Source organism: Pempheris klunzingeri, chromosome 13 (genome assembly GCF_042242105.1).
Source record: "Pempheris klunzingeri isolate RE-2024b chromosome 13, fPemKlu1.hap1, whole genome shotgun sequence".
NCBI lineage: Eukaryota > Metazoa > Chordata > Actinopteri > Acropomatiformes > Pempheridae > Pempheris > Pempheris klunzingeri.
The window spans coordinates 2,456,845-2,470,776 of NC_092024.1; the positions used below are offsets into that span (position 1 = coordinate 2,456,845).

Here is a 13,932-nt window from a genome sequence, read left to right on the forward strand (position 1 = left end):
GTAAAAACGAGTAGAATATTTCGGTCCCAAGCCAGTGACTGAGACTGCTGCTTTTTAATCTACCGTGTGAAGGTGAACGGATCAGAAAAAAATAATAATTAAGTAAAAAAATTAATGAAAATAACAACAACGAAGATCTGCAAATTCAACCTCTGTGGTCGGCTACGATACGTAGACTGCACTCACTTTGCTTGTAAAGCATTAATGCATCGACATATTCCCAGGACGATTTTAAGTCTAAGCAGACTTATCATTCGTTAACTGCAAAGCCTTTGGTCAGGTGGTACAGTGCTCCCACTAACAGGCTAAATGTAAAGTAAAGGAGGAAGAAATAAAATACAGGAAATGTTGTGCAAACACTCACAGAATCTGTGAGATAATAAAGCTGACAGCTGTGCACAAGATATGAGTATAAAACATAAAGCAGCGCACTTTCTTTTATTATTATAATTAGAATAATTATTATAATAGTCATAATAATTATTATAATTATTATTATTATTACAGATTAAACCTAATGTCATTTGTTTTCTGTTGAAACATTCAAAAGTTTTACTTACCCTGAAAATAGTCAGAGGAGTCACACTGAGAGAATCATGCAATTCCAAAGCTGTCCAGATGAGGGGGGTCCTGCCAGCCAGAAGACAGGGACAGACAGACAGACAGGCAGGCAGGCAGGCAGGCAGGCAGGCAGGCAGGCAGACAGACAGACTGTCAGGCTAACAGACAGACAGACAGACAGACAGACAGACAGACAGACAGGCAGGCAGTCAGACAGTCAGACAGTCAGACAGACAGGCAGACTGTCAGGCTAACAGACAGACAGACAGACAGACAGACAGTCAGACAGACAGACAGACAGACAGACAATCACACCCCTACACCACTGAAATGCAGCACGCAAATTCTCCGGATATCCACAGAAATGATAACATCCATGATTAAAAAAAAAAAAACATCACCATCACTAGTATCTTAACTTTCTTCTCCAGCACCCAGATTCTGCTCCTCTGACCCAACCTGATGCTTTCCATGTGTCCTGCTCCCAGATCTGGATGGTGAAGTGGCCAGGAGGAGAGGAGAGGAGAGGAGAGGGGTAGGGGGGGTGCTGGTGGGGCTGGGGGGGATAAGGACACTGCACCTTGTTACCATTGGGTCGACTGTTAAGTTTTACAAGTAACGTTTTGCGAGCTTATAAACGATACCTTCTAAACTTGCACAGGAAACTCCGAAAACATGCTGTGATAATGTATGTCTGTGGCATCCAGTGGATATCCCATAGTCTGGGAGCGCTGCGATCTACAGAGGTATCGATTACATGAGCCCCTTCCCATGTTTGATGCTCTGACACTGGCTTATAAAAAGACTCAGGCTGCTGGTGTGCACGTTTCCCTTTTGCTCTCATGGTCAAATGACTCGAGTCTGAAGTTTGTCTAACGCTGTTTGGTTAAAGGATCAATACATGAACATGAACTATTCCAGGAAAACACGTTCAATAGCTAAAAATGACTCTTTTATTAAAGTATTCACAAATATTGATTTAATAGGATTGGACTGTAATCTAGCCAACACACCAGCCTCATCCACAGGTGGACACTTTCAGAGCAACTGATGTTATTTTATAGGAATAAATTGTCATTTTATCATGCAATTTACTAAACTGCTCGTGTGTTTACCAGTCCATCAGAAACCACAAGCTCCCCCAGGATTCTTGAGAATTCTGTGAAGCAAAGTAATTAAAAACATCACAACCAGCAGGAATATTTTTTTTACAATGATCAATTGAAGCAATTTAATCTCAATCATCCTCTCGGTTTATAATTCGTTGTCAAATTGATGCTACTCTCAGTGATCCGAACTAAAAGTATTTGTCCCTGATATTCACGTCTACTGTAAAACGAGGTCAAAGTGTTTTTTTAGAGCTGAAAATATTGGAAAGCAGTCCAGCAGGAGGGTCTACGCTGTCGTCCCACTGAATTTATCCCCTACTATGTATTAGTTCTTACCAGAAGGCTGCATGTTGGATGAGAAGTTTTCCTTTCTGCTACTTCCCCTATGCAAAATATTCAAGGAGGCTGCACGGCTCCAACCGGATGGGGTTTGCATTGGCTGACAGCGTTTCCAGCGCAGGACAACCAATGAAACCAAAGCACGGGCTCGGCGTATAACAGCGGAGATTGACGTGGAGGACGCGTCAAATTAATTCCAGCAAACTCCGGACTCCCCGGGATAACTCCAATTTGCTTTTATCGGATGAAGATCACTTTGGTGCCATTGTACCTTGCAGTCACTTGCTTCCAAAAAAGAAGGGGGCGCGCTGCACTCGGAGGAGATTTTAAGAGGTCTCTTGTTCCTCTTCTGGGGCTCATTCCACCCTGTTCCCCTTCCTTCTCTGCCTTCGCTCGGACGCATTCAGCCATTCGAAGGGGCGCCTGTATTTCCCAGCATCTCGAAACATATAGGCAAATGGGTAAGCCCGCGCTACCATCTGCATGCTTCACTGGCAGGGAGCTTATAGAAGCGTATCCGCGCTCACCACGCCTGCGTAAAGACAGAATGGAGCATTTGCTTTTTTTTTTCCCCAAGTTCAGATAATGTGCTGCTTGTCAAGTTTATTTCATGGTGAATTTTTCCAGCTGTATACAGCAGTCACTGTTGCCTGGTTAGAGCTTTAAATCTGACATTAAACCACACCAGCAATTATCCTGTTAACCGTGTGTCTCTGAGGGGCTCTTGGGTGTCAATTCCTGAAGCTCGCCATTTTTAATGCTGTTTTTTTTTTTTTTTTTTTTTTTTGTGTACGCAGTTTACACACTTTTATAAAGTTGCAAAATAGCGGTTACCAGCCAGAGGTTTGCTGTCTGTGTAGGCAGACACACGTTGTACAACTTTGCAGGCTCAGCTTCTGGTGTAAATGTCTGTGTCAAACTGAGGCAGGCAGTCCTATTAATACATTCATGTAACAGTTGAAATGAGATTGTATTATGTGGCAGAATAAGTGCATTACGAGGACATTACATTTCATTAACCATGTGTGTCAGAAAAGCCTGTGTACTCCCAGTGTAAATGCGTGACTTGTGTGCCTCTGTTCTCCTGCAGAGCAAACCTATGGAGAGGTGAACCAGTTAGGCGGCGTGTTCGTCAATGGGCGACCTCTGCCCAACGCCATACGGTTAAGAATAGTGGAGCTGGCTCAGCTCGGGATCAGACCCTGCGATATAAGCAGACAACTCCGAGTCTCACACGGCTGCGTGAGCAAGATTTTGGCGAGGTACAACGAGACGGGCTCCATCTTACCGGGTGCCATCGGTGGAAGCAAACCACGGGTCACGACGCCTAACGTGGTGAAAAATATCAGGGAATACAAACAAGGCGACCCCGGGATCTTCGCCTGGGAGATCCGGGACAGGCTTTTAGCAGATGGAGTTTGTGACAAGTACAACGTCCCGTCGGTTAGCTCGATCAGCAGGATTTTACGCAACAAGATTGGAAATCTCTCCCAGCCCAACCAGTACGAGAGCAGCAAGCAAGCCTCCGCGCAGGCCGGGCTCTCCTACAACCACATATACCCCTATTCCTACCCCAACACCATGTCGCCCACTGGCACTAAAATGGGCAGTCCTCCTGGAGTACCTGTGTCGGCTGGACATATGAGCATATCCAGGGCCTGGCCTTCTGCACACACCGTCAGCAACATCCTCGGTATACGAGCCTTCATGGATCCTGCAGGTGAGGAAAACAAACACAACCACTCTCTGCCCTGTGAGAAATCTTAGGCCCGTGCGTCTGCGTGCCACACATTTAAGCCTTTAGGTCTCTCAAGTATAGAGCTAATAAACCCGTGCAGCTGGTTATTATTGTGTTATTCTGCATGATGAATTGCCGTATCATTCCTTACAACCTGTTCTGGCAACGGACAGCACAATGTGTCCATTAGAAGTTGTACAGGCCTCCGTTTCACCATTCAGCCAGAAAGCAGTAAGTCCACTCTCAATAGGCCTTTTCATGGGATGATGCATTTGCAAACACTTCGCTCACCTGCTATATCCCCCCTAATCCTTCAAGTAGTCATTAAAGGCATTTTTCTTTGCTTTTCTGGGCCTTTCGTCAGTGTTTTCATCCACTGTTAAGTCGCCTGGCCTAGTGCATTTATTTGCCAGAAGGGCCAACATAATTTAATTAAACTATACATATATATGTATATATGTAGAGTTATATACCCTTACATATATTTTAATTTTTCTCTGAATGGCACAGCTCGGCGCCATAAGATTGTTGCGTCTTTTACGCACACATATGCGTAAAGGTGACATATGATAAACGTAGGGCTTTATTGGGTATAAGAAATAAACTATTTTTAATTTTAGTTATTAATTAGGAAAATATTTTTTGTAATAAGCTGCTCGTGCATGCTTTCAACTTTATCTGTTTTGTGTTTTGTTTTGACTTGTATTTGTCTTTAAGACAGAAATAAAACCAGGGCCTATTTTTAGAATGCACCCTAATTATAAACATTTAAGTGCTATTTAATTAATTACAATAATTTGGATATTAAATGTTGCATTTATTTGATTAACCTTAACTTCGAAACTATTTTGGATTGGCCTGCTTTTTGAAAATAGAATTGTACAATTAAACAGGCTCGTGCGTAAAGCATTTTAACTCTGTCTATAATCCACAGAATTAATTATAAAGCTAAATGGCACTGGGTTTTTGTTTGGTTTTCTTTCTTCTGGTTTTTTTCCTCTTTTTTTTTTTTATTGCTTTTTAGCCATTTTGCTTTTTACACATCTTTGACATGAAGTTACTGTTTCTAAATCAGCCATTGCTGGGGCGGACGGATATCCACCAAAAATGGAGGAGTGGAGTAGCGTCAACAGAGCAGCTTTCCCCGCGGCTCACACAGTCAACGGGATCGACAAATCTGCCATTGACGCCGACATAAAATACGCTCAGGTAAAAATATCTGAACATCTGTACAGCTGCAATGTGCGAACACTCCGTATTCACACTGTATTTTCACATTTTCTCTTTGGGACACGGTCCAAATGTTTAGTGCCAAAATGGGCAGAGGCCTTTAGTAAATTATTACTGTCTCTACAAAGGCCTGTGGCAGAGCTGGGAGAACGTTTCCACACCAGGGAGCCTCAAACAGAGTCACAGAAGGCCACAGACCTCTGCTTGATAACATTTTGCCCCTGAGGCTCCCAGAACTTTTACTACTGGGCAGGAAATGTTTACTTCTTTTTTAGGAGTGATGTGACAGACAGAGGAGACCTCGATGTTTATCCCCACTCTGATTAGTCTTATGTATGCTACATTTAACCACAGTGAACTCATGTATTCTACGGATTGCTTCCTCCGTCTTCTAAACCACCCAGACAGCCTTTGAGAACCACTGCTGCAGGCCACGTGCCACTGTCACATGCAATTATGTAGCCTGTGAGGTTTTTTGTGCTTACTTTGTCCATGTGTTATCTGTCTGCCTGCAGCCCTCCTCGACACTGTCTAGTTACGTCTCAGCGTGTGCTTATTCTCCCACCAACCAGTACGGGGTGTACAGCGGGCCAGCGGGCGGCTACGTGGCCCCGGGCCACCACCACTGGCAGCCGCAGAGCCCGGCCCTGTCCCACCCGGGCGGCGGGATGAGCATGCACGCAGGGGAGATCCACTCACCGATGACCTTCAAGCACCAGGCCCGAGAAGGTACAGAGCATGGAGATAAGATGAGGCCGGGTCCCACAGCTTGATGTGAGAAATGTTGTAATCTCTCTGAGATACTGCTGCTTCTTATTAGAATGTATTTTTTCTGCATTATTATTATTATTATTATTGTTATTATTATTATTATGTAAAGTCGTGCTTTCTCTGTCCCTCCTCCGTCTCTTTCTCACGCACACGCGCTTTTTCAATAAGCAATGACCGTGACGAGTGTAAACACTTACCAAATCCCAAATGCAGCCCAATTATAAGTCAATTATTACTTATTGACCTTCCAGGCTTGGCCAACGCCAGGCCTGCAATGTGATCCGAGGACATTTTTACGCATATCAAATAGTAGAAAAACGCCTATTATTATTATTATTATTATTATTATTATCATTTAGAAAAGGATGGCTTCTTTATAATGATGTATTTCTGAAGATACCGCACGGTCAGATCCGCCTTGACTCGCAGGTGAAATAACCCACTTTAAATGCATTTATCGGTGTAAACAATCATTTGACTCGAGCTGTGTTTCCTCTTTGTGTCGTGCAGGAGACAGAAAACCACCCAGTCCCCTGAGCAAGCAGCAGCAGCAGCAGCAGCAGCAGCAACACGAAGACTTGAACAGTGTGCATGGACTCAGTCTCCCTACCTCATCATCATAACCGGGACTTATACCACCTTAATAACCAGATCCATTAAACTGAACTCATTTCAACAACTCCAACAGTAAGTGTGAACACTAACGGCTTGTTTGTAGCTTACAGTCAAACACAGGCCTATTCACATGCATTATGAATACAGTATAGCTTTATTGGCCTTCGTGGCCACATGAATGTAAGCCTGCATGGATGTATCGGTGTTTCCTCTCATTGGTTGATAGTTTTTTTTTCTCTCCATTGAAATACTTCATGTTGCTAAACTGTATATTCTCTCATGGAGACGGCGGGATTAAAAAAAAAAGAAAAAAAAGTCCAGTCTGTCCTTGATGTTTAATTATAAAACTAAAGGGCTATTCTGTAATCCGCCATTTATTCTATGATCTTAATTTGTGGCCATGATCTCGACTCTACAGTGACCAACGACGATGTGAACAAAGAGATAAAATTGTCTAAATGTAAAATATTTGCCAAAGCTTTAATTATATATTTTTATAATTTCATTGTAAATATTCAAAAATAAAGGCTTTCTTGAATGCCACGTGTTGTTGTAGCTGATATTATTTCAGTGCAGATCCCTGGGAGGTGTTGTTTGGTTCACCCCGCTGGTTGAGGACTAATTCATGTTGATGATTAGTTTAAAGACCGAGGAATGCGGGAAATTGGAGTTTTCTGTTAACTCGAGTTGTTTGCAGTTTTGTTGCCACTAGTGAGGACCACATCCCAAAACCACCCTCTCTTATCTTTGCTCATTTGGCCTCCAGTTTCTGTAGCTCCAAACAAGTGACGTTTGGTCTTAAAGGTTCAGACCGCCTATTTATTTCATGGCAGACGTCCGTCTTCCAACTGGACGTGTGAATTGAAGTGCGTCAGTTTGCTTTTCCGGAGGCTGTGCAAACACATTAGACGACAATTAGTGAATAATCGTGTGCGAACCAGTTAATCCTACTAGAAGTGAAATATAGTGAGTTATTAGTGGGAAAGTCACTTCTTTACTCAGATGTAACCCCCCGTGCTCTCCACAGGCCGGGCGCCTCCGCTGATGTAATCTCAGTTGTAACTGATACCTGCCATCATGGAAATCAGAGATCTGATCATGCAGGTTAATGGAGGTGTGTGTTCAGTCCAAAATCACGCAGCCTGACGGACGTGTTTTCTCGTGTACAAATTGCTAGAATGTTCCCATACAGGCCTCAAGGCTCTGCTCTGTCTCTCTGATCTGTTTATTCCTGTGGCCTGCTCGCTCTCACCAAAATCCTCCTTCACTCATTAGACTCAACTGTGCGTTTTGTTTGCTGCCGACATCGATACAGAAGTTGTTTTTCTTCTCATTAATATCAGCAGCCCAAAATATAAAAATACACACGTCTAGGTCCTCAAAAATGTCAACTTTAAAATGTATTTCTACCGTCATTAGGTCAGGGGGGAAATGTCTAAAAGACATGAATATTAGTAATCTTTTAATATTCCAGAAACTGATGTGTCTGTGCCTTGATGCAGGGTGATGAGGTCAGAGGGAATGTGTGCAGCACAGTTGGTTTGGTCTGCGCCCAAGTACAGTTTGGTCCAGTAAGACTGAGCATTTCTGTGGTTTTAACAGCACCTTCGGTGTGGGTGCAATCAGGAAGCTAAAAATATTTCATGGTGGTATTTTTATGCCTTTCAAGACAGATTCAGCCATTACACAGAGAGTTTTCTTCCCTTTTTTGGTGTTCAGCAGGTCTTCAGAAGTTATTAGTCCTAAACAACACTGTTTCTAGTTCCGAACACATCGGCCCATTGACTGTCATGGAGAGCAAGAAATGCTGAGGCATGGATCATTCAGTGAGATTATTGATTGGATCTGTTTAAGCTGATCGGCCAAATCAGCTTCAAGGTTTTTAGTACTGAATGATGTTAAAATAATAAGTATTATAGTGTCCCTACAAAAACTGAAGCCTCTAAAAAGTCAATGAAAGCAGCCCTGAGACTGTTATTATGCAGTTGTTATAATCTGTGCATTTATCATAAAAGCAAATAGTGCCTTTTAATTATGTGCTTTATGGACAGTAATTAATTGTAAACCCACTTCATCAAAAAAAAAAAATTGGATTTACAGCCACTTCCACCCTCAACCAAAGAAATGTTGCTGTCAAAGTTTTATTTCATGAAATGATTTATTTATTAGGTAACAATGTGTTTTTGTTGGTCTTTATAAAGTAGTTGGGTTAGGGTCTAATTTTTGCAGTCCAGAAATTAAAATATACCAGCAATAACGAACCTGACATATAGGTGAGCAGTATATCTGGAGTCCTGACAGAGGATCCCAGAAGAAAGGAAGTAACGTATTCACTAGGTGCTCTAATCCTACAAACACGGTCTAAATCACAAAGCTCTCCGGGTGCTCTCTGAGCTCTGTGTTGCAGCCGTTGATTCGTTTCGTTTCCCTTTTTGCAGCAAAATCCCAAGTGACTCAGTGTATCCAAACATTAAGATGGCCTATGAGTACACACGCTCCCTGGCTGGAGTCGTCGTGTTTTCCCGGATACCACTTGGGGTTCAGAAAACACTCCTTCATGGTGGCGGGGTTACTTCCTGCGGGACCTATGGTCATCAATCAGGGCAGCAAGTGATACCCCCCACTGCGTCTGCAGCAGACCCTCTGTGCTTGTAGGGCAGCAGGTGGGCTGCTTTTAGATGGTCGTCTCCTATTGATGCAGTGCACAAAACCACAGCATTTCTTCAATTCTTAGGGAGTATTTCCTGAGATAGGTGCAGCACGGCGATGTGCTAGTGAGGGCAGGTTTTTCATCATCATCATCATCATTACCATCAGCAGGTTTTGGTGTGTTTTGAACCTTGTTTGGATGCTTCCCATTGATCCATCGCTTTATGGCTTTTTTTCTAATTATGCTGTAATTTCAGGTAAAACTCCTGCACTATTTATATCTTCAACTGCTCAGTCAACCATTTCACCCTATTTCACTCTAAAATGATTTGCCAACATTTCATTGTTCTATATTCTGGTTTACATTATTATGGGTGCATGTATGCAACGTTATTAGGTCTGTAAACATAGTTTTGCTAAATACATTTCCCCCCTTTCAGTTTATTCTTATCTATTAAATATGGCTTAAAAAACTGCTCATGGGACATTTTGCACTGTGACACTGTGAAACTTTCAATGAAATCAGCGACACAAAGAGTGCAGATGCCCAGACAGCGAGCCGTGCTCTGATCTCCAGGTTCTTGAGTGTGTTACCTCTGCAACTTAAACTTGAAAGGATTCTCAAATGCCACAAGCTTAAACAGACACTTGGAGAGATGGATAGGAGACTTGGCCTCCTTGATCCTAATGGATATGATATTAAGCACTATTAATAATCCAAGCAGCAGTGAAATGGTGACAGAGGTTCCTTAAAAAGCAAGAACAGGCGCTCCTATTTTCAACTGTAACAATTCATCAATGTCTGCCATGTGTACAGGAAGGATTGAGTGTTCTTTAAAGACCAAGTTCAGTTTATGTATTGGACACTTTGCTGGGTATGATTTAATACATTTTACATTATCTGTACTATTTGTGTTGAGGGGGGAAACTACCCCAGGCTGGACAGGAGTCATTCGCTCACCCGCTCACTTTCTCTGCCTTTGCATGTCTCGAAGTCAACAAGAGAGCATCTCAGAACAGGCGGCATGGCAGGCCAGACAGGTCTGAGAAAAAGCAAAGAAAGATACATGAGAAACCTTTTAAAAGAGAGTGGCAAGCTGGCAAAGTGTCAAGCAGTGAAAAGAAGGCCAGTGTCAGCAGTCTGAAATTTTAAAATGAATCGCCTTGCCATTGAAACCATGATGCCTGCGAACATGTGCAACGCTGCAACATGTTCCTGTCACAGTCTCTGACAAGCAAGATCTAATTTTTTGACAAGCATGTGAGAAACAAAGCCATGAATTCAAATTCTGGTCATAGCTGCCAGCCTCGTGTTTACACTGTATGAACAGAAGAAAAAATGTAATGACACCAACAGCATAAGAAAGTCAGTGTTGTAATCTGACAAATTTGTAAGTGATGCATTCATGTTTTTACCAACCTAAACTGAAACACCAAAGCAGTGGATCCGTGCTGATGTCATCCTTGTAATGGAATCACCATTGAATTTTTTTTTTCCGCTGACTGTCCACAGGATTTCCAAGCAGGCAGAGTTACAGCTCTGTAGTCTAGAGGATGATAAATGTCTCCCTCCCATGTTCTTACTTGCTCTGCCAGCTCACCACATCAACCAGATGCTCTAAAAGCAAAAGGGACAGAGACATGATGATGACATTTGGCTTTCTAAATGAAAACGTATCATTTCACATTTGCTCTCAGGAGATTCTGCCGCTGTTTTTTGGTCCTCAGAGGATACAAGGATATGGCAATAAAGAGAATAACCACAGGATCACATTGAATTGCAGAGCCCAGCTTTGATTATTATATACAGATGACTAAAAGAGCATAAAATTATGTTTGCAAACACAATTAAAATGGACCCTTTGAAAAGACTGCCATGAAAGCAGGCATATTTTCACAAAGCCAAAAAGCAGCAATTTAAGCGTATTGTCAGTAATGAGTATGTAAATATCACCATCTAGAGGAGTGTGCGGCTCTTTTCTGGAAAGCCAGAATACAGACGTTCATTATGGAAATTTGTCAGCAGTTTTGTAGTGGAAGTCTATTTTAGTGAGATCTGGGCACAGACAGACACACAATCTTCAGTGCTGGAAGATCCTCTCTAATTTGTGGAGACTATAGAATTAATCTTCTGCCCTACTGCCCATCTGTGACTTATTTAAAGTGTGCTGAAACATATACTGTGCTAAATGTTGCCACACACATGCCAAATGCGACCAGCGAAAAAAAAAAAAAAAATAGCTATGTGGTGTGGATTTAAGGGTTGTATTCAAGTTAATTTTTGGCTCAAATTCTTATTAGGTGATAATAAGATGATGACTATTCTCCCAAAAATGTGAGCGGTAGACCACCGTACTGTCTGTTGATTTGGGGAAGAAAATCCTGCTCGAAACTCAGTTGGACCTCTGAAATGAGTGAGGAGACGTTTCTGTGTTTACAGAGAAGATGAATAAAACGTGCCTTCTAATTGGATGTTGTACCTGAAGCACTGGACTGTACTACTACTTAGTTTAAACAATATAAGTGAATTTATATATAAAGGTGTAAATCTTTAAAATGGGTCACAAATATATATTCTCTTTTTTTTTTTTTTTTTAAAAAAGGCCAAATAATCAAGAGAAATAATGTTCTTCAACAACTGGATACTGTAACCATTAAGTAAGTAAGCATTTGCTAGGAACTATTTTCAGTCATGAACTAATACTAATAATTGGTGCTACAGTGAAGTGTGTGTAAGGCACCAATTAATCAATTGCTGGTTTTGGTCTTTTTATTGAAAGTGAAAGCAAATTTCAGAGATTCCTCTTTTTTATTTTTACTCGATTGTCAATGACCAAAGATAGTTCCTTCCTTCCTTTACAATGCCATTACAATAATTTGACACCTGTACATGGATCAGGGCTCGGTTTAGAGTCCAGCGGTTCACAGTGGAGCTCAGGGAGTCATAACCTCTTGTTTGAATAATTCAACTTTTGTGGAAACACAAACACTGTTTTTATAAACTGGCAACTGTATCTTCAAAAAGGTTTTTTAAAAAAAGCAGATTGCTGCTGTTAATTCATCAGGTTAGGGCTAAATAAGGACATCGGAGAACTAGATTTCCTGCAGTCCAAGGGAGAAGCAACAGTAAGAAACACACTGATTGTCATACAAAGAAAAAAAAATACCACCATGAAAACCTGTCACACGTTCAAATGTGATCAGATTGTAAACTCAGCATCTTTTAAACCTTTTTACTACAGCTTTTCAAATGAAAGTGTGTTTTAAAATGCAAATAAATAACCAATTTGTTCTGTTTAATTACACATCCCTTTCACTAGTATGAGACAACCAATTTTCCTTTATGAAACGTTCATCCTCATTCCTTTACATTACAGAATTTTTAAATAATACATGTCCAACTCATCTGGTTATGAAAATTACTAATTTGATTGAGGCAACATCATCATCAACTCAGCAGCAAACAGGGCGAGCAAGGGCATCACCTCAGTATTTAGATGAGATAACAGGAAGTAGAACACCGTGGTCTGTTGGACAGGTCTAAAGCACGCAGAACCTGTTGCCCTGAAAACCGCAGCCGGACCAGCAGTGAATGCTGTCGCCATGTAGTGAGTTGAAGAGATAATGCAACAAAGGGTGAAAGATAAACACCACAGACAGCCATTAATCAACCTTTTGACCATGTCCTCATGCTGCCACTCCCCAAGCGTTTGTGACAACAGCGCCAGTCAGACCTGCCAGCCCCTATCAGTTGTCTGATTTTAAGCAACTTGTTGGCCGATAACCAAGACAGGCTTATGTCTAAATCAACACAAACTTACGTGACCTATTGACTTTAGCAACATCCGGGATGAAATAAAGCATATACATAACTGTTTGACCTTTCCGTATTGACAGTATCATCAGGTTTGAACAGCCAGTATTTCTGTTTGGTCTGTTCTTGAGGACCGAGGCCCAGTAAACTCATGCAGTCGACTGCTGCTACAAACCAGCAGAGTGGGGCCAGTTGTGGAGGAGCATGCGTGTTGCTCTTATTGGTGCCTTTCAGTCAGACACGCCTCTCCCATCTCAGCACTCGCACGCAGCATTGACCCAGAGGGCGGCTGTTAATTTGGCATGGCGAAAACATGGATTTTAACGGAAAGAAGGGTCTGATATAGTCACTCCGCTGGGAAGGGAGTGCAGCTCCACAAGCCAGACCAAATGACATCACACACCAATATGGAAATAACCGAAAGACAACACGGCATGGCTGCAATTCAAGAGGAAGAGGAAATGAAGAAAACTGTCTGAACTGTTGAAATTAGTATAACCAACACAGGGGGATGTTTTAGTTATCATTTGAATTGTCACTTCAGTGCAGTAGTTCAGGGTTGTGCTGTTTAAACTGATGTTTATATCTTTAAATGAGGAAGGCATTAAGATGCAAACTAGCCAGCTGATGTGGGCTTTGTGTTTGAATAGTGGCCTCATACACGCTTCTAAATTCCAAATAAGTTTGCTCAGCATGTCAAAACTTTAAACCAAAAAGCTGTATGCTAGAACATATTGGATCAACTATTCTGTACAAAAGTAGAAATATACCACAATGTAAAAAATATTCTCCATTATCAGCAAATCCAAACATTAGAGATGTACAGTTGTATTATCAACGAAATGTACTTAAAACATTCACAGTAAACGTATTCATCACGCGAGGGGCCACCTTCAGTGTGTTACATCGTTGCATAATTTATATAATCATATTTACTGATGTGTTAATGTGTGAGCAGCATTTGTATGTCGTGGTTTGTCAAAGTGGAGAAAATTTTAAATACTTAATTGTCAGTTTCATCTTTAACACTGTATCATCTTTCATAAGATGATTATAGTTTTGTATTTCAGATCTTAATCTGCAGAGTAAGCTGTCACTAAAACTGT

At 41.6% G+C, this 13,932-nt stretch overlaps 2 protein-coding genes across 4 annotated transcripts in view; one reads left to right on the plus strand and one right to left on the minus strand.

Annotated features, from left to right (window-relative positions):
- nkx2.2a (NK2 homeobox 2a) overlaps positions 1–1,014 on the minus strand; it is a 35,194-nt gene extending 34,180 nt beyond the window's left edge. The window contains 1 exon segment of the mRNA XM_070842823.1: positions 963–1,014. Coding sequence (XP_070698924.1) covers positions 963–965 — 3 coding nt within the window. The 5' untranslated portion in view covers positions 966–1,014.
- Positions 1,015–2,269: 1,255 nt separating this feature from the next.
- Positions 2,270–6,906, plus strand: pax1a (paired box 1a). Of its 3 annotated transcripts, none has more exons than XM_070842531.1 (5): positions 2,270–2,470; positions 3,100–3,729; positions 4,823–4,956; positions 5,493–5,751; positions 6,259–6,906. In XM_070842531.1, exons 1-4 carry the CDS (start codon positions 2,467–2,469, stop codon positions 5,748–5,750), a joined length of 1,026 nt encoding a protein of 341 aa, XP_070698632.1. In that variant the 5' UTR covers positions 2,270–2,466; the 3' UTR covers position 5,751; positions 6,259–6,906. The 3 variants fall into 3 exon arrangements, with proteins under 3 accessions (XP_070698632.1, XP_070698630.1, XP_070698631.1); XM_070842529.1 differs by having other exon boundaries at positions 5,493–5,706; XM_070842530.1 differs by having other exon boundaries at positions 5,550–5,706.
- The last annotated feature ends 7,026 nt before the right edge of the window (positions 6,907–13,932 follow it).

Bases quoted from the DNA above. Each gene is read 5' to 3' on its own strand.
- pax1a (XM_070842529.1), top strand. The intron at 3,730-4,822 runs GTGAGGAAAACA...TTTCTAAATCAG, and splicing joins AGCCTTCATGGATCCTGCAG to CCATTGCTGGGGCGGACGGA. The intron at 4,957-5,492 runs GTAAAAATATCT...GTCTGCCTGCAG, and splicing joins CCGACATAAAATACGCTCAG to CCCTCCTCGACACTGTCTAG.